Here is a 21,492-nt window from a genome sequence, read left to right as displayed (position 1 = left end):
TGGTTCCAAACTTCTCCCATTTACGGGTGATGGAGTCCACTGTCCTCATTGGGACCTTCAGTACTGCAGAAATGTTTCCGTGCCCTTCCCCAGATCTGTGCCTCCATACAAACCTTACCAAATGTCCAATCAACTGAGTTTACCACAGGGAGACTCCAATCAAGTTGTAGAAACATATAAAAGATGATCAGTGGAATCAGGATGCACCTGAGCTCCATTTTGATTGTCATGGCAAAATCTCTGTCGTCGTCCCCATGAAAGAACACTGTATTAAACAGGAAAAAAATACACTTTAGGAGAATATTTTCTTAAATTATTGTTACTCTCATAGCAATAATATTCTGGTTTGGATCTAAAATAATTTTGAACACTAAAAGAAACAAGAAAAAAATGCTAATGAAATGTCTTTCCTCTTTAGGAGAAAAAGGGAACTTGAGCAGTGTCTGTCCAAGAGAAAGCCCAATGCTGAAACATGTGACTTTGCCAGTTGGAGAAAATAATGCTCTCTTATCCAAGATTCTCAAAGAAATTGTATTCATCAGGGAGAATATAAAAAACAATGATGACGTTATTACAAAAGAATGGCTGCAAGTTGCTTACATACTAGATATCTTTATCTTCCGTATTTATCTATTTGTAATGATCACATTTGCAGTTTTATTGGTTGCTGTTTGGTCCATCAAGTTATAGGTTAAAACACTCTACTGGGTGCCATTGCTCTCATAGTGGAAGCAAGGTGCTATCAGTTCCATTCGATGTAACATAATTGGGACATTAATAGATAATGGTTTGTGGTACTTATAATTATATAATATTCCCTCTTTTGCATTTAGAGAAACCTTATACTAGTATAGTAATATTTTTAATGGCTACTGAAACAAAAGTTATGTTATGATTGTGTAATATGTTAAAGAAATCTGAAAGGGTTTACTTTTACTTCTTTAAAATGTTCCTACATATTTATTAATCATTGTTAAAAGATACCCGCTTAACCAGCCAGCCTGCAGCAAACCGAATTGACCCCGTCTAACATCTGTAAATTGAGATTCTCCAAAATTGGAGCATATATATCATAATGGATAGATTAAGGACAGGTATGCCTAGAGGGAACTCACCCCTTCTAAAAGGTACAGGGATACACTGGACAAAATGGCAGCGAAGGTATCCAGTGCACCCACATTCCAATTCACCAACAATACAAACAATTTGCAACCGCCTTAATCTATAACTAGTCTTTACAGAAAGGAGCACATGGAAGGGCAATGATTGTCAAAAAACAAATAAAATTTCCAGCTCACTTACCAGCCAGCCTGCACCAAACCAAACTGACGCTGTCTAATAGTTCAAGTTAAAAACAAGGGGTTTCGTTTGCAAATATATGTGTAAAATGCAAAGGCCATGTCTTGCTTCAAAAGAAAAAAAAACTGTATTTTTAATTTAGCATGTTATCTCCAAAACATAAAATACACTGGAGGGGCAAGAAAAGAGGGATAGGGCAGCGGGGAGGGATCCTTTATGGTATAATACTAAAAATAAGGGACCCCCTAGATACCACCCCCTCAATTCAATGAGTAAGGAGTACATATTACCCCTACTCATTCACAAAAAAGTAAATACTAAATAAACACACATAGCTTCCCGCAATGTAAAACCACTATCAATCATGTAGATCCACATAAATCACAATACCCGATGCCTGCTGACCCACTAAAAGAAAAAAAATCTGTCACCCCCTGACATGTCTGATCCAGTCACTTGACTCCAGCTGAATGTAATCTTCTGGCTATCGCCTTTACAATGAAAACAAAGGGGTTGGGTGTCCGGGTTACTGAAACATGACCATGTACAGTATGTCAATGACATCACAGTGATTGTACGGGTTTCATTAACCAAATAGACCTGAAGAGTCTGGTATATATTTTGTGGGAACTCATGCTTTTTTGTGTACCTAAAGTACCTGGTATGAATTATTGGGGGTAAGTGCCGGTTCACACTTGTGCGGCTGCGGAGATCGCATGTAATTTGGAGCGCACTGCTCCTTCATTACATGCGATCTCATGTGCGGTGCGAATTTCAGCCATACGCTTTGTATGGCTGAATTCGCACTGCATCCACACCAAAGACGCACAGGAGGCATTTTTTGAGCCGCATCAAAATCGGATCGCACAGTGGTTCACACTTGTGCGATCCGATTCTGTGCGTACTTGCAGATCGCACTGCAGATCGCAGATCGCACTGCAGAAAACAAATTGGCCTAAAATGTTCAAAAATTTTGATTTTTACATTTTTTTTTGAGAATTTCATATAAAAAAATGTGAAAAATATTGTTATTTTTTCAAAATTGTCGCTCTTTTTTTGTTTATAGCGCAAAAAATAAAAATCGCACAGGTGATCAAATACCCCCAAAATAAAGCTCTGTTTGTGGGGAAAAAAAAAAGTAAATTTAATTTGGGTGCAGTGTCGCAAGACCGCGCAACTGTCCATTAAAATCACGCAGTGCCAAATCGCAAAATAGGGTCTGGTCTTTGAGCAGCCAAATCTTCCGGGGCTGAAGTGGTTAATGTTGTGGGTTTAGTAACACTTTAAATCCTCCAAAAAAATAAAAATGAAAAAGCTTTGAAAAGGGACATTTGATTTTAATAGTAATGGGATTTGAAAACAGTTCTAATGAGCAAAACTCACTGCAGGATCTGTGTGATTGGTATGCAGTAACAGCTTGTTCTTTTTCTTTTTTTCCATTCCTGTGACATAGCTGTTGGCGATGCTAATATCAAAGTAAACAGTGCCTCTTCTCAAGACCTCCTATTTGACCTCTCATAGATACTGCCAGGTGCAATCAATAAAAATACCTTTAGGATGCCACTCTTATACTTAATATAATATTCATATGTAATTTAGTCATTTCTTTTTTATACCTCTTACAAACATCCCTGGTATCATTTCATGAACAGCTATGACACAGATATCCGTATTTACTATAGCACTGAAGATAGTTTTCCCCGTCTTTAATACCTTTAAAAATAAGTAGAAAACAGCTTTAAGCATCGCTTGTCACACGACTGAAATCCTCTGAAATAATCTGCTATGCAATTTAACATGAATATCAATTATTACTAGACTGTAATAAATGCAATGAAAAGACATCTTGTGTTGCCTTTCATCTTGGTGAGGATTTGTAATAAAGTGGTGCTGCTTTTGGTCATCTAGTGAGGCCTAAGGCAAAGAAAATTGAGAGCTGCTGGTTTGAAAACTGCAGGCAAATATTAAAAAAACAATCTCTATTAAACAATCTATATTCCATGATAAATACATTACATATCCACTGGGTGTAGCCAGACATGTGTCTTTTAGTGGCAGTAGTATTGCTGTCTTTCAATGACAGATCCCTGCCAGCTGCTGTCTGGAATTGTCATTGGAAATGATATCACCCAGTTTTCTGGGGCGCTGTGTTTACATTTCATCAGAGCCAGGGAACTATCATTTGTGATGGGAGTAGCAGCAGGGCAATATTATTGTGATTGATGTGCATCTACATTGCTGACGTGATTGATGTTGAATTTACATCAGGGCATGTTGTTTATTTATCTACTGTTTCAATGGGACTTTTTCTACCATTTCCATTTGTACTCCATGATCATTTATGAAGGGGGCAGGGCAAATATCTGGGGCTCCCTTCTTCTAAAGGAGACTTACAGGGTCGGATAAGCCCCCCAGACCTCCACATTACTTTCAGGGGCAGGATGTGGGGATGTGGCCTCTATCAACATCTACTTTACCATCAAGACCACCTAAAGTGCTTCGAAAAAGTAAAAAAAGTATTCATACCTTTTGAAATTTTCCATATTTTGTTATACTAATACCAAAAACTTAAATGTATTTTATTGTGCTTTTATGTGATAGACCAACACAAAGTGGCACATGATTATAAAGGAGATGGAAAATGATAAATAGTTTTCCATATTTTTTACAAATAAATATTTGAAAAATGTGGTGTACATTTGTATTTAGCCCCCTTGAGTCATTACTTTGTAGAAACGCCTTTCACTGCAATTACAGCTGCAAGTCTTTTTGGGGATGTCTCTACCAGCTTTTCCTTCCAGAGAGAGACATTTTTGCCCATTCTTCTTTGCAAAATACCTTAAGCTCTGTCAGACTGGATAGAAAGTGTCTGTGAACAGCAACTTTCAAGTCTTGTCACAGATTCTCAATTGGATTTAGGTCTGGACTTTGACTGGGCCATTCTAACACATGAATATGCTTTGATCTCAACCATTCAATTGTAACTCTGGTTGTATGTTTAGGGTCATTGTCCTGCTGGAAGGTGAACCTCCGCCCCAGTCTCAATTCTTTTGCAGACTCTAACAGGTTTTCTTTTAAGATTGTCCTGTATTTGGCTCCATACAATTTCCAATCAACTCTGACCAGCTTCCCTGTCCCTGCTGAAGAAAAACATCCCCACAACATGATGCTGCCACCACCATATTTCATGGTGGGGATGGTGTGTTCAGGATGATGAGCAGTGTTAATTTTTCTGCCACACATAGCATTTTGCTTTTAAGCCAAAAAGTAAAATGTTGGTCTCATCTGACCATAGCACCTTCTTCAACATGTTTGCTGTGTCCCCCACATGGCTTCTCGCAAACATCAAACAGGACTTCTTATGTTCTTTCAACAATGGTTTTCTTCTTGCCACTCTTCCAAAAAAGCCAGATTTGTGGAGTGTACTACTAATAGGTGTCTTGTGAACATATTCTCTGACCTGAGATGTGGATCTCTGCAGCTCCCCCAGAGTTACCATGGGCCTCTTGGCTGCATCTCTGATTAATGCTCTCCTTGCCCGGCCTGTCAGTTTAGGTGGTTGGCCATATCGTAGTATGTTTGCAGTTGTGCCGTACTCTTTCCAGTTTCGTATGATGGATTGAACAGTGCTCGGTGAGATGTTCAAGGCTTGGGATGTTTTTTATAATCCTGCTTTAAACTTCTCGACAACTTTATCCCTGACCTGGTTGGTGTGTTCCTTGGCCTTCATGATGCTGTTTGTTCACTAAGGTTCTCTAACAAACCTCTGAGGACTTCACAGAACAGCTGTATTTATACTGAGATTAAATTACACACAGGTGGACTCTATTTACAATTTAGGTGACTTCTGAAGGCAATTGCTTCCACTAGATTTTAGTTAGGGGTATCATAGTAAAGGGGGCTGAACACAAGTGCGCGCCACACTTTTTAGATATTTATTTTTTTTAAATGTGGAAAGCCATTTATCATTTTCCTTCCACTTCACTGTTATGTGTCACTTTGTGTTGGTCTATTCATAAGGGATTGCATAAGAGAATGGACTATACTGGCACACCATAATCTTACAACAGACTAAAATTGTCTAAAAATTATTTTTATTATAATTCCTTTAAAAACATTACACAAGTGTGAAAAAATATAGATACAAGTTAATAATTTCAACAAGGACAGGCATTCTAAGTGTTAAATATTTTTGCCTAACAAAATTATTGCAATTAGAGAACCCACAACCAGGGTATTCCAAAATAGCAGCAAGGATGAACAAACAACACCACAGGAGCATGTCCGAAGTTTTGGGGTACCCTTAGCAATCCCTTACTAATTGATTTAGTAAGAGGAACAGATATATACATTAGTGTCCACAGTGCCACTCTGTGATGACACTCAAAAATTATATTGTGTTGGTCTATCATATAAAATTCCAATAAAATACATTTAAGTTTTTGGTTTTAACATGACAAAATGTGGAAAATTTTAAGGAGTATGAATACTTTTTCAACACACTCTAGGTAGTCATGTAAAGTAGATGTTGATAGGGGCCACATCGCCACATCCTGCCCCCAAAAGGGGTATGAATACTTTTTCAAGGCACTATACATTTTCTGATGTCGAGTAATACATTTTTTTTTATTATAGTTTTGATCTTTATGCAGATCTCGGCACGTTTAGGAAACCTCAGATGCACTTATCTCTAAATATTGAAATATGCCACACAGAGCTTTACTTGGAAGATAGATATGATTAGACAGACTGAGAGTTACAGTACTGTGCAAAAGTTTTAGGCATGTGTGAAGAAGTGCTGTAAAGTAAGAATGCTTTCAAAAATATATATTGTAATTGTTTATTTTTATCAATTTACAAAATGCAGCGTGAGTGAACAAGTGAGCGAACAGAGGAAAAATCAAAATCAAATCATTATTTGGTGTACCCTTTGTTTTCAAACCAGCATCAATTCTTACACTTGCACACTGTGTACACTAAAGCCCCATACACACAGATCGAATGTCAGGTGGCATTGGCTAGTTCAATAGAAACCGGCAAACATTCGGCTTGTGTGTACTGCAGCCGGTTCGGCTGGCTTCTGTCAAAGGGGCATGACCAAAAAAGATCTGCTGACCAGCTCCCGTTCAGGACTCTCTGTCAATGGCGAGAGAGCTGACTGGAGTGTTCTGTAGGGGGGCCATTCCCCTGTCAGAACACAATAGAGCAGGGGATATCGCTGTACTAACATCGGATTGAGACATCCGACCAGAGCTATTCGGTTTTTTTTTGTTTTTTTTCATCAGCCCACTGGGTTGAACGAACAAAAATAAAAAACTGGCAATGTGTACTAGGCTTTACACAAAGTCAGGGATTTTGTAGGACTAGAGTCAGGTGTATAGTTAATCAAGTATACCAAGCAGGTGGTGATGATCATCAATTTCATATGTAGGTTCAGTCATTAACTTAAACAGAAACAGCTGTGTGGGAGGATTAAAACTGGGTGAGGAACAGCCAAAAACAGGTTCATGTCACAGGTCATAGACCATGGCAATACTGAGCATAGCAAAAAGACGAGAGGTCATTATACTGCATCAGCAAGGTCTCTCCCAAGCAAAGATTTCAAAGCAGAATGGGATATTAAGATGTGCTGGTCAAGCTCTTTTGAAGAAGCACAAAGAAACAGGCAACGTTGAAGAAAGTAAGTGCAGTGGCCAAACAATGAAAGGTAATGCAGCAAATGAAAGACACATCATGCTTACTTCCCTTCATCATCGAAACATGTCCAGCAGTGCCATGTGCACAGAACTGGTGGGACCCAGGTACACCCATCTACTATCAGAAGAAGTCTGGCCAGAAGTGGTCTTCATGGAAGAATTTCAGCCAAAAAGACATACCCAGACATGGCAAATAATTGGGGGCCCCCTATTCTAAAGGAGACTTCCAGAATCTGATAAGTCCCCCAGACTATTACTTTACTTTTGGGGACAGAATGTGGGGATGTGGCCATTGTCCTCAATATAGGGACAAGGTGCCTTGCAAGGGGGGAGGCTTGACCACCCCGTTCCTTGAAAAGTACCCTCTATAGGTTGAGGGCTTGTGGTTTGGAATGGTTCAGGGGCTGCATACTCACTGCCCCCTCCACCCACTTTTATGGCAAGCCAGGCTTTATTGCAAATGACAGATTCCTGTTACAACTGGAATGTAAAAAAAAAAAGGTTGGGGGATCCAGGGAAATGTCATTGATTAACTACATCAACCAGGATTTCCAACCCCTTTGCTTACAGACAGAAGCTAGAGGGGATCTGTCATTTAGAGGCCGTAGTAATACTGCTGCTAAATTACAGAACCACTGGGGTTTTGACCAACAGAAGTAGGCAGCAATCTGTTTATTTAACAGTGATATACTGCTACTGCCACTGCGGATGCAGCCACTAAATGACAGATCTTTAGGCGCTGTTTGTAAATGCAAATTATCCATTTAAAGGAGTACATCATATTGCATCTGCAATGTCAAGTGTAGCTTTACCAAAACATAAACGTAACAACATTTTGTATTTTCAATGTTTCCCTTTAGGTCACATTAACAGAACCCCACCCCACTGAACAGTATTTTTTATAGTTTCTTTTTAAATTCATTGGTATATGCCCTCCATGGCAACACTCAGCTAAACATGCCCTTTTAAAGAAAAGTTTGCAAATTAGCACTGAAAAGGGCCAGACAAAATTAACAAATGTCTGTAACAAAAGTAACAAGTAACATAAATACGAACAATTTTGTGCACGTGTTTTTGCACTTTGCACAATATTGGGACTATTGGATGATATCAATTTTTTTGATTTTAATTTTAATTTTATCAACTTGCATTTTTGTATTCTATATATATTTTCTATTTTTTATATATATATAACAATTTTTTGGAGGACACCAATTTATGATCTGTTTTAATATATTTTAATATTTTTTAGCACTATATTTTGCATTTATCAGATAGTATAATTTGATTTATCGTACTTATTTGCACCTTGCACTTTATATTTACACATCATATTTTTTGTACGGTCACACCTGAGCACATTTGACACTTTATTCACATGTTATGTTATCAGATATTTTTGCACATAAGATTTTTGCTTTGCATATGTGATACTTTACCTTTAGGCAGCACCACCATACCTTTCCTTTTTCACATTACTATACCCCTTGGGGTATTCTAGGTAGGCAGTAGCTTCTATATTTCTGAGATATCCTAGCGCGGAATCTATACTTATTTCCAAAAGTAACAAGACTCAGCTCCTGTTGAGTTCAATAGGGTTCAATGCTAATGTTCAGTTTTATTGAATATTTTCCTATGTTTTGCCAAATTTCCTGCAAACCAAACTTTAAAATGTTCACTCCTTTCTACTGGAAAGTGAACAGTTCACATAAATATAAATAATGTATACCTGCTTGGATTGAATTTCACCTAAATCTTTTACTCTAGTTTTAGTATACAGTATATTAGTAGTTACATATCTTACTTTGTTTATTATGAAATATATGTATAATTACAATATACTATTTTGTTTCAGATTTTTAAGTCTGTTGCATACTTTTAGGTATATATGAAGCACTTACAAAATCTCTCATCTACAATGAGTTGGACTGCATAGAGAAAACATAGAAGAATATTATTATGAATTATGTATCTAAGCAATAATTAACATTTGGGAGGAGTCATATAAGGTAGCTTTGGATATATTGCCAGGAAGAGGGGAAGTCAAGCGCAAAGGTTTATAAAGCATGGGAGAGCTTAAATTATCAGAAAAAGGAAGCAGAATGCAGGGATGACATTGGAGTTGAGACCAAGGCATGGACCTCACCATAACATTGGACTAACAAAAAGAAAACGAATAGGCATTGAACAGTTTGAGGGTAATCTATATCCTTGATTAATCACGGGCAACAAACTTAGGACAACAAAAGCTAATAGCTTTAAAGCAAAAAGAGTCGATGTCCCAGCAGATATATAATTAGATCAAAAGTTAAAAGAAGAATCAAGATTCTGCATTGGTGAAAATTTAGGATTACCACTCCCAATGGATCACCGATGGATTGTATTTGCTTTTTTAATGCTTGTGATACCTATAGGTGAGTTTATCAATATATATATTCAGTATGACAAGACAGATAGGAAATTAGAATGTAAATAGAAAATAATCTAATAACAATCTAGTTAGTCATAGCCTGTATTTTTTTAACTTAATAAAGTTTATGTAAACCCTAACTGGATGTTTAGTTCTCTCCAGCAATCCTATATTTAAAAAAAAAATTGTCTATTTATAAAACAATTCTGTTTTTGCTCTTTTTTATTCTTGTTTTGGGTCCCAGTGCTGATCCAGTCTTTTTCAGACACTTCTTATCTACATATGTTAGCTATAGCATTAATTATAGATCATTGGTCTTGATCTTGGTGACAAACAGTGGTTACTGGCTGCACAATGTGTATTGGCAAAGCTGCTTGTAGTTTCCACCAGGAGCACATATGACAGGTTGTCAACACGGGGGCACCAATGGGAGACAGGGACAGAGTGTTGTCACCTTTTAACAGAAGGTGCCTGAACAGGGACTTTCATGGCAGAATAAACAAGCATTATTTTAATGAAAGCTTGCAGGAGAGGAAGTTGTAATCAAAACGATTATAAAATAAAGAAAAAACTAGATCTAGGTCAATGCCAGGTTAGTGTTAGGGTCACTGCAAGGCTCAAAGGTCAAGATTGGGGTCAAAGGTTAGGGTCTTTTAAGATATATAAAAACAGCGCTACTAGGCATAAAATAATAAAATAAGTGAAATATATCAGTGACAAAATGTAAAATTATTTTACCAAAAAATACAATACATGTGCTTAAATCATTAAAAGTCCAAATTTATAATGCCAAAAATTGCATTGTTGTGCTAAATAAGGTGCAGTCCAAAGAAAGTTTTTCACTTATGGATATTCGTGCTGAAAAAAGTGCTTGTAGTGCTCCACACAAGTGCCAAGGTGCCTCCACACAGAACCCTTTTGGGGATGCACTCACCAAATACAGGAAAAATTCAAGCCTTAAAGGTTAGGGTCTGCATATTTTGGGTAGGTTTTTTTTTTGGAAGTATTTTTTAAAATTAGTATCAGGGTCGGTTAGTGTTAGTTTCAGTGTGTTTTAGGCCCGGTTCACACTGGGGCGATCCGACTTGGGGGGGCGACCTCCGAGGTCGCGGTGCGAGCAGCACGCCGCGACCTCGGAGCGGCCGCCACGGATTTCATAACATTGAAGTCTATGGCGGTCGCCTCCGGGTCGCCCCAAAGAAGCTCCGGACCCTTTTTCTAAGTCGGAGCGACTTGTGTCGCTCCTATTAGAATGGGTCCTCAGCTTCCCTATGGAAGGCGACCTACGGCGACCTGTGAGACGACCAGGTCGCCTCACAGGTCGCCTTAGTGTGAACGGGGACTTAGGAAGGATAAAAAAAGAAAAATGTTGATTCTGGGTCCTACTATGGAAACAAACAACAAATAACATACACATATTTGGTACCGCTGTGATCCTCAGGAGCAGGAGAATTTATTTTGTCTTGTTCTTTGGTGGTAAATTATGGTAATAGCAAAAAATATACAACTCATTTTTAAAAAATGACCTTTTTACTGTTTTGTGCCAGGTTTCCTTCGATAACAATAATTAAACAAAAAATCAGGAGATATCTTTAATCATTTACCACCAAAGCAAAGCCCACTTTGTCCTGAAAAAAACAAAGTATAATCCACCTACACAAAGTAGTCGCGACGATACGTACAGTTTTACTAACACATGTAAGCATTGCAAAATTGTGATCAGGCATTACTGTCAGTGAATATACCTAAAAGAGGTATATCCCTCGCGCCATGGAATGGAGTTGTGACCTAAAAGTGTGACCTGTAGAAGTGTAAAAGAATGCAGCAGCTGAGGAATGATAAAGTGAGTGAAAATATAATTAGCCTCTCATAGAGGGGCTACCTACAGCGCTTGCCTAAATACTCAATCAAACAAAATATAATTCATAAATATATATATAAAGTGCTGATTGTGCATAAATGGACCGTGATAAAGGTGCTCTGTATCAATATAAATTAATTATTTTATACTAGATAGACAAATTGCAGCAAAAATAAGTTGCATGAATATATATAAAGCGCAAAAATGTGCATAAATAAATTGTGGTAAAAGTGCTCTGTATCTGAAAAAATAGATTTAAATATAAATAAATAAATATGCTGGATATACAAAATGAGTGCTATAACGACCAATAAATAGTACAAAGAAACAAGCTTGATAGAAAATCTTGTGCAAAGTGAAGAAAACAGTTCTATGCAGATTGAAGTGCAGGTGCTAAAAAGTGATCTTCCCCGTCAGCCTTGTATAGGCTAGATTGCACCGACAGATGTGATTCAAAAGTGGTTATGAATGGGCCACTCACCAAATGTTGCTGGTCCTGATTGCTATATAGCAACAAGACCATGCAGCGGAGGGTAAATATACTTGAAAGTATCTGAAGACCGCAACATTCTGACGAAACGCGAGTAAGGTGGAACGCACGCTGTCATGGGAGCCGAGTGGAACGCAAGCCGGTATTTACCGCTCTCCACTCGTGAGCTCCATTTTTAGCTGGCGTTTTATTGTTTTAACTTATAGTTTATATTTTAAAAAAGTTTATTAAAGCCTTTGAAACGGTAATACACTATCTGGAGCTTTCTTTCAATTCCACTAATCCGACCGGACCCACGGAAGGAGGCCAATTAGGAGAGGGCAGTCCGGAGCATTGGGGCACCACAACGCCCACCACGCACCACAACGCCCAGCGGAACCTACCCTGGTCCAGGTGGCCAGACAAGCGGTATTTGGTCTTAATACTATAAGGTATATAAGACCCATTTTATCTTGTGAGTGTGTTATTTTATTACCCCCCACGATGACAACAAGTACCAGCGCCTGACCGTTTGAAGATTGAGCACAGAGCACCTGCACTTTATATATTTTTTTGCACCCAAGGATAACCTGCATAATTGCACCACAAGTCACCCATGAACTGTATTTTATGAGGATTCCTATGAACCATTTTTTTGAGCACTAATTGAACAAATCATCACAGAAAGACTTGCACTTTCCATCACCCATGAATTCCTGTCATTTTTGCTTTTGATTCATATTGTCTGTATATGTATTTGCACTGTTATATCATTTAATTCTATTTTTTAGAATTTTAAGTAATTTTTACAGTACACAAAAACCTAATTAAGAAACATAGGGGTACCAGTATTTGCCATCTACTGTCAATTGTGCTGCATCTATTGGTATTTAAAACACATCCTTCTCATTTGATATTTATATTGATTTTCACCACTAGCACATTAGGCACTTTACAGGTTGTTATATCATTTGTATGCACCACTAGCACTTTATAAGATTGCTTTCAGCAACAGTACCCAAGGCCTACCTACCATAATATCTTATTGCAATATCTGCACTGGTTAAGCACCTTTCTAGCTTCCAAACCACCTACAGCAAGCGCTATATCTAGCCCCCCTATTTGTGGCTATAACATAAGGCCATGCAGCGCCTGTGTCACTCATATACAATATCACTCATTTTGTATATCCAGCATATTTATTTATTTATATTTAAATCTATTTTTTCAGATACGGAGCACTTTCACCACAATTTATTTATGCACATTTGCACTATATATATTCATGCAACTTATTTTTGCTGCAATTTGTCTATCTAGTATAAAATGCATCAGGCAATACTATTTGTTTTACCCTCCATCACATTTAAAAAAGCACTGTTTTTTAAATGTTTTATGCATTCCAAAAATTAAACGATAAAAAATACCTAAAAGAGGAATGGATATTTTTGTCAAAAAATATGTTTTTCACAAAATTTTAAAAATATTCGAAAAATTGGAAATAAATAAGGGAAAGGGGAAACTAGGAATAAAATAGATGGAGCAGAACATGAAGAGAAAGACACTTAGCTTGTAAAGACCAGATAAGATGGTGAGTGAGTTTGGTACACCAAGTGGCAAAACTGTTTAAGTTGTATAATGTGCTTTGTCAGAATCCAGCATAGGCTAAGTAAAAAGACACAATTTTTGGGTGACGACAACATCCAAAAGACAAAAAGTGAGCATGCACTTCATCTCTGGAAATCAAGGCCAAACAAAACCACCAAACAAAGGCAATACACTGATGATATTCAGCAATATTGTATACAGAACATGGAAAAGCAGGGGCAGTATGTAAGCAGCAACATAAATATGCACATGGACACATATAGAGTTCCTTTCCTAAGTTATCAGACTCAGTTTGAAGTGATATCCCTGTAAAAATAGGTAGGATTATTTTTCTACATAGTCTCTAAGTACCCTCGAAGACCCAAAAACTTTTATCAGCAGTATTGCAAGAATTTTAATACCTCCAAGTAAAATGATTTCTGCCAAAATTAGCTATGACGGCACCAAAATAGTATTTGTTTATCCCAAAATGCACACCTGATATGTTTTACATTAGAGAACAGTTGATAGTGTCATTGGGCAAGATCAGATAGGGCATTCATGATTACTTAATACATTATCTTGATGAAAAAAAAATTCTTTGTTCAAATTTTCTTGGCTTTCTCTGGCTTTTTATCTAATTTTGTCAACATTGTTTTCATCCTTTGAGTGCAAGAGTCTCATGAATTATTGACCAATAAATCAGCTATGATGGAACTTTCACAATATTTGATGAATGGGTACAACAAGGACGTAAGACCTGTGAAAAACTGGAGAAAGCCTATTACAGTTTACATAAAGATCGCAATATATGCCATTCTTGAAGTGGTAAGCTCCTTTTTTTTTTTTTTTTTAATTGACGGGCTCTTAACATTTGATCTGTAAAATTTGTAAATAACAAGTGATCTGACAGAAAAAATCTTCGCTATGCTACAGGTATGTTTTTTAATGATACATGTACAGCTAAATGATTTTATAACCAATGCTTTATTTTATACAGTGCCTTGAAAACGTATTCATGCCCCTTGAAATTTTCCACATTTTGTCATCTTACAACCAAAAATGTTTTTTATTGTTTTTTTTATGTGATAGACCAACACAAAGTGGTACATAATTGTGAAGTGGAAGTAAAATGATGAATGGTTTTCAATATTTTTTACAAATAAATATCTGAAAAGTGTGGTGTGCATTTATATTCAGCCCTCCTTTATGCCCCATACACACGTGCAGATTATCTGCAGACTTTTGTCTGCAGACTTACCAAAACCATATAATATGAGGTCAAACCTAAACACTTTCAATTTGTAGGCAATCCGGCAGGCCCTTGCACTACATAGAAAAGGTAAGTCTGCAGACAAAAGTCTGCAGATAATCTGCACGTGTGTATGGGGCATTACTCTGATTCCCCTAACTAAAATCTATTGGAACCAATTGCCTTCAGAAGTCACCTAAATACGGTCCACCAGTGTGTAATTTAATCTCAGTATAAATACAGCTGTTCTGTGAAGCCCTCAGAGGGTTGTTAAAGAACCTTAGTGAACAAACAGTATCATTAAGGCTAAGGAAAACACCAGACAGGTCAGGGATAAAAATGTGGAGAGGTTTAAAGCAGGGTTAGGTTTTAAAAAAATATCCCAAGTTTTGAACTTTTCACAGAGCACTTTTCAATCCATCATCCAAAAAAAGCATTACTAATTTATGGCACAACTGCAAATCTACCAAGACATGGCTGTCCACCTAAACTGATAGGTTGAACATTGGGAGCATTAATCAGAGAAGCAGCAAAGAGGCCCATGGTAACTCTGGAGGAGCTCCAAAAAACAATAAGGTGAAACCACCCTTCTCCTGCGCTTGGCATCCAAGCCCCTCAACCACACTCCTCACGGGACTGACAAATGGCTTCTTAGATGGCTACTGTCTTGCTGCCCTTAATGGACTGGGGTCGTCCACCGGTACTACAAGTAAAAAGAACAAAGAAAGGGCGCACCGACCTAGCGCATTATCCTCAATAAAAGGCTTTATTTATGTAACATTAAAAAATGGCTACTCACAGACGTGGATAAACATAAGGCGTGTCAAGCTGATTTGCTCAATTGTCCGTGTTTAGTCCATATAATCGTCCATGACCGATGAGATGACTGACGCGTTTCGAGGCATAGCCTCTTCCTCCTTCCTAGGAGGAAGAGGCTATGCCTCGAAACGAGTCAGTCATCTCATCGGTCATGGACGATTATATGGACTAAACACGGACAATTGAGCAAATCAGCTTGACACGCCTTATGTTTATCCACGTCTGTGAGTAGCCATTTTTTAATGTTACATAAATAAAGCCTTTTATTGAGGATAATGCGCTAGGTCGGTGCGCCCTTTCTTTGTTCTTTTTACTTGTAACTCTGGAGGAGCGGCAGAGATCCACAGGTCAGGTGGGTGAATCTGTCCACAGGACAACTATTAGTGTTTACACTCCACAAATCTGGACTTCATGGAAGAGTGGCAAGAAGAAAGTCACTGCCAGTGGTGGCTGGTGCTCAAAATTTTTTTTTGGGGGGGGGGGGGCGCAAACAGAAAAATGTAATAGGCAATGCTTTGCCGCAAAAAAAACGCTGTAAAATATTGCGTGACTTTGCGGTCACAAAAGTGTGAAAGGGGCCTTCAGTAATTAAGGTATAGTGTGCCCCCTTTCCATGCAGAGAGACCAGCGTGCCCCCTTTCAATGCAGAGAGACCAGCGTGCCCCCTTTCAATGCAGAGAGACCCGCGTGCCCCCTTTCAATGCAGAGAGACCAGTGTGCCCCCTTTCAATGCAGAGAGACCAGCGTGCCCCCTTTCAATGCAGAGAGACCAGCATGCCCCCTTTCAATGCAGAGTGACCAGCGTGCCCCCTTTCAATGCACAGGGACCAGCGTGCCCCCTTTCAATGCACAGTGACCAGCATGCCCCCTTTTAATGCACAGAGACCAGTGTGCCCCCTTTCAATGCACAGTGACCAGTGTGACCCTTTCAATGCACAGTGACCAGCGTGCCCCCTTTCAATGCACAGTGACCAGTGTGCCCCCTTCAAAACAGTGACCAGCGTGCCCCCTTCAATGCAGTGACCAGCGTGCCCCCTTTCAATGCAGTGACCAGCATGCCCCCTTCAATGCAGAGACCAGAGTGCCCCCTTCAATGCAGTTACCAGCGTACATGCCCCCTTCAATGCAGAGACCAGCGTACATGCCCCATTCAATGCAGTGACCAGCGTACATGCCCCCTTCAATGCAGTTACCAGCGTACATGCCCCCTTCAATGCAGAGACCAGTGTACATGGCCCATTCAATGCAGTGACCAGCGTACATGCCCCCTTCAATGCAGTGACCAGCGTGCATGCCCCCTTCAATGCAGTGACCAGCGGGGCTGAATACAAATGTACACCACACTTTTCACATATTTATTTGTTAAAAACCATTCATCATTTTCCTTTCACTTCACAATTATGTGGCACTGTGTGTTGGTCTATCACATAAAATCCCAATAAAATACATTTACATTTTTGGTTGTAATATGACAAAATGTGGAAAATTTCAAGGGGTATGAATACTTTTTAAGGCACTATTTATACAAATTGTGCTGCTGGGATTAGTAGAAAAGGCAGTAAAATAAAAACTTAAGCAATTTAGGACAATAGGATAAATAAATAATAATAAAAACAATTATATAAAATACATACTGTATATAAACTACTGTTACTCAAGAAATACTGAAACTTTGCATACTTATAAATCCAAAGACAGATTTATTGGAATTCTCATTTGATTTCTAAGTGGGTCTGCAGCATCTTACCACATGATTCTCTGATGTGCAACCTACCCCTTATTCTTTGTGTTCATCTCTAATTTGGATACTAGCAATGACAGTAATTAGAATAGCAGGGCAGCCAGTGCATAGGGTTAATGCCAGAAAGAAAATGAAAGCTATTCAATTGATGTGATGTAAAATATAAGCCTGTTAAAATGCAAACTTTTTGTGTGGCTGAAATGTATTTTGTTCCGGCACTAGATTACTATACCATGATATAAAATAAAGAAAGCAATGATCGTGTAAAAAAAAAAAAGTGTTTTCTTTGAGAATTTTAGAACTAGAATTAACCCCCAGTTACTATAGCAATCAAGTTACCGTATGCTTCCTTTGTGGATAATTTGAATCAAGCATCTTTTTCAGATTTTAACCCCTTTCAATCAGTTTTTGATGGCAAAAAAGGACCAAATGGATAAATATAACCGACTTCTAACAGTAAATATATCAACAATGTCGGTGCTAGGTTGCTTTATTTCATTTTTGGTAATTTTGCAATTGAAATCAGGTAAATTTGCAATTGAAATCAGGTTGAAAGAGGTTAAAACGGCCTGAATATTTGTGTTTATTGCTAATAATAGTTTGTTTGTTAGGGCAAAGTTTGCAGAAGTGTTAGGGCAATGTTGCAGGAAAGAAATTTCAAGCCCACTGTCCCATACATGGCCTTGTTGCAGCATTTATCCCCCTGTTTAATTGCCAGGCACCATGTGAGAGCAGCTAAATTAAATTTGCCATTTCACCCTCACCCTATAACAACTATTAGTAGTGTATAAAAGGTGTTGTGAGCAAGCACGAATTGTTTGTGTAAAACGCGTCAACAGTGTTCTGTCTTTTGTCTGGCAAGGTGACTAACAAAGAATTTTAACTGCTTCCGGACCGCCCGCTGCCTTTTTACTGCGGCAGTGCGGCCCTCCTGCGCGAACCGACGTAGACCTACAGGCAGCTAGGGGGCGAGCGTGTGCCGTAGGTGGCGTGCTTCCGCCCCCACTCGGCAGTGGGGAAGTCGATGCACGGGGCAGAATGCTCGAATTGCTGCCTGCCAGAGAGAGAAGAATGGTCAGCTGTTGTAAAAACAGCTGACCGTTCTTCTCCCTGGAATGATCATAGAGCCCCTGTGATCCTTCTATATAGGATCACAGGTCTCTATAGTCATTTCACAAGCCACGCCCCCCCCCCCCACAATTAGAATCACTCCCCTAGGCTCACATTTAACCCATTGATTACCCATAATGTTAACCCCTTCCCTGCCAGTGTCATTATTACAGTACCAGTGCATATTTTTAGCACTGATTACTGTAGTAATGTCACTGGTCCCCCCAAAAGTGTCAAATGTCAGTTAGGGGTCCGATCTGTCTGCCGCAATGTTGCAGTCCCACTAAAAATCGCAGATCGCCGCCATTACTAGTAAAAAAAAAAAAAACAATAAAAATGACATAAATCTTTCCCATAGTTAGTAGACACAATAACTTTTGTGCAAACCAATCAAAATACGCTTATTGCGATTTTTTTTTTTTACCAAAAATATATAGCAAAATACACAATTGGCCTAAAATGTTAAAAAATTTAGATTTTTAATTTTTTTGGGGGGAATATTATATAGCAGGAAGTGAAAAATATTTATTTTTTTTTTTTTCAGAATTGTCGCTCATTTTTTGTTTATAGCGCAAAAAAATAAAAATCACAGAGGTGATAAAATACCACCAAAAGGAAGCTCTATTTGTGGGAAAAATAGGACATCAATTTTATTTGAGTACAGCGTTGCACGACTGCGCAATTGTTCGTTAAAATAACGCAGTGCCGAATCGCAAAATATGGCCTGGTCATTAAGGGGGAAAATCTTCCGGTCCAGAAGTGGTTAAAGGCTTCCATTCCATTGTGGTGTGCGGCAATCTCTTTCCTTTTATCTGTATAAAAGGGGCTGACAAGGTTTTCCACTGTGTCCCCAATATCACCAATGAGCTGACACCAGATGTTGCAGGTATTTAGTCATTTGCAAGAAACACATGAACATTTCACTGGTTTCAGCATAAGGAACCCCAAAGTGCCACGTTTGGGACTATAATCTATATATGTTCCTCCTAGGAGGTGCAAATTTGGAAAGAGACACTTTCTAAGAACTTTATATAATCAAACAACATAATCAACACATGGATTTATTTTTTCAGGATGAGAAAAAACAACTGCTGAAATCTTACATTTGGTACAATCAGGTAATATTTTCACCACTCAAACATATCTGTTAGTTTAATGATTTATATCTGTGCATAGAAGGAAATCATAGATGTCCATTATCATCTGTATCCAGACGTTATAAAAGGCAGTCTACAACAGTCGTGCATGCCTTCAGGAGAAAAATATTTCAATTCTAGAATATTCCCCAAAATAAAATAGTAATGGGATTGTTTGCATGTCTTTCCTTCCTCCCTGCCAGAAAGGAAGAAAGATTTTTAACATGTTCTGCCCTTATGAGGGGGTGTAGGGAAGAGAAGACTGCAGATAAACAAGTAAAACTTATGTAGGAGGATATGTTTACAACCATGATGGGGTTTCTTTTAATAAGGGCATGTGTCTGCTGTAAAACTAAACTTCTTTTTTTGTACAGTCTTGGGTGGATGAGTTTCTTCAGTGGGATCCAACAAAGTTTGACAACTTGACTCGTATTTCCATTCCCACTCGATCAATATGGCTTCCAGACATTATGGTTGAAGAATCGTAAGTATCATTACTTAACTTTTGTAATGTGAGGGCATAGTGTTCAAAAAAAGAAATGAGTATAACGATAATGTTTAGATAAATGAATACTTAGGGGTTGGTTTACTAAAGCTGGAGAGTGCAAAATCTAGTGCAGCTCTGCATACAAACCAATCAGCTTCCAGTTTTTATTTTCAAAGCCTAATTAAACAAGCTGAAGTTAGAAGGTGATTGGCCACCATGCACAGCTCCACTAGATTTTACACTCTCTAGCTTTAGTAAATCTACCCCATACTGTACATAAATGTATACATTGAACATACCATTAGAATCTGTGTATTACAGTTAGTAAAGTCCATAGCAAACCAACATTTCAGATTTTGGGCAGATGCTGTAGAGTTAAAGTGTATCTATACCCAAAACCGTTTATGGGTTTTGGATAGCATGGGAAAGGATTAGAGCTCCTATAAGGATTTACTGCCATTGGGGGACTCCATTGGAGAGATTCCTTCACTTCCTGTCTAGTGAAAAGGTTATCCCCAGAACAGAAAGTTTTTATTGTTGTCTCTTTCCATGTTTCTGATTTTCCCTCACTTCTTCATTCCTGTAAATTTGTAGGTTAGATTTGGTGTACTACTTCATAAACAAACCCCCTAAATAGGTTTTTAATAGTATTAAAATCCATCAAGCAGTTCAATGACCCTAAACCTGAACTCGGGTATGAAATCTAACCTTGCAGTGGGGCCCATCACACTGCAAAGTTAAACCACTTAAGGACCGCCCACCGCAGTTTTACTGTGGCAGGAAGCCCCTCCTGCGCGAACCTACGTAGTAATATGTCGGTCACGCACCTGGTGCTAGAGGGCGAGCACGCACCACTGCCGGCGCGCTCCCGCCCCCACTCGGCAGCAGGGACTCCGATGCATGGTGCTAGCAGCACCAATTGCCACCGGCCACGTGCGATCGCTCCCCGCTGAGAGAGAAGGACGGTCAGCTGCTGTAAACACAGCTGACCGTTCTTCTGTCTGGAATGATCACAGAGCACCTGTGATCCTTCTATATAGGATCACAGGTCTCTATGATCATTTCAAAAGCCCCTCCCCCCCCACAGTTAGAAACACTCCCCTAGGCTTACATTTAACCCCTTGATCACCCACTAGGTTAACCCCTTCCCTGCCAATGTAATTATTACAGAAACAGTGCATATTTTTAGCACTGATTACTGTAGTAATGTCACTGGTCCCCACAAAAGTGTAAAATATGTCAGTTAGGTGTCCGATCTGTCCGCTGCAATGTCGAAGTTCTGATAAAAAATCGCAGCTCGCTGGCATTACTAGTAAATAAATAAATAAAAATGACATTAAATCTTTGCCCTAGTTTGTAGATGTGATACATTTTGCACAAACCAATCAAAATACGCTTATTGTGATGTTTTTTACCAAAAATATGTAGCAGAAATCAAATTGGCCTAAAAGGATGAAACATTTTGATTTTTTTTTTATTGTAATATAGCAGAATTTCAGAATTGTTGCTCTTTTTTTGTTTAAAGCGCAAAAAATAAAAATCGCAGAGGTGATCAAATACCACCAAAAGAAAGCTCTATTTGTGGGGAAATAAAGGATATTAATTTTATTTGGGTACAGTGTCGC

General features: G+C 38.6%; 2 protein-coding genes across 2 annotated transcripts in view; both read left to right on the top strand.

Annotated features, from left to right (window-relative positions):
• LOC309568866 (5-hydroxytryptamine receptor 3A-like) overlaps positions 1-690 on the top strand; it is a gene marked incomplete at both ends in the record, with an annotated part of 62,739 nt that extends 62,049 nt beyond the window's left edge. The window contains one exon of the mRNA XM_082274650.1: positions 419-690. Within this exon, the coding sequence (XP_082130776.1) occupies positions 419-690 (272 nt within the window). The remainder of the gene's footprint in view (positions 1-418) is intronic.
• A 459-nt stretch (positions 691-1,149) lies between these two features.
• LOC309568864 (5-hydroxytryptamine receptor 3A-like) overlaps positions 1,150-21,492 on the top strand; it is a gene marked incomplete at its 5' end in the record, with an annotated part of 63,197 nt that continues 42,854 nt past the window's right edge. Inside the window, 3 exons of the mRNA XM_082274648.1 lie at positions 1,150-1,161; positions 19,318-19,362; positions 19,755-19,864. Coding sequence (XP_082130774.1) covers positions 1,150-1,161; positions 19,318-19,362; positions 19,755-19,864 — 167 coding nt within the window. The remainder of the gene's footprint in view (positions 1,162-19,317; positions 19,363-19,754; positions 19,865-21,492) is intronic.

Source organism: Pelophylax lessonae, assembly GCF_965119305.1.
Source record: "Pelophylax lessonae genome assembly, chromosome: 12".
NCBI lineage: Eukaryota > Metazoa > Chordata > Amphibia > Anura > Ranidae > Pelophylax > Pelophylax lessonae.
This window is presented reverse-complemented; position numbering and strand designations above follow the sequence as displayed.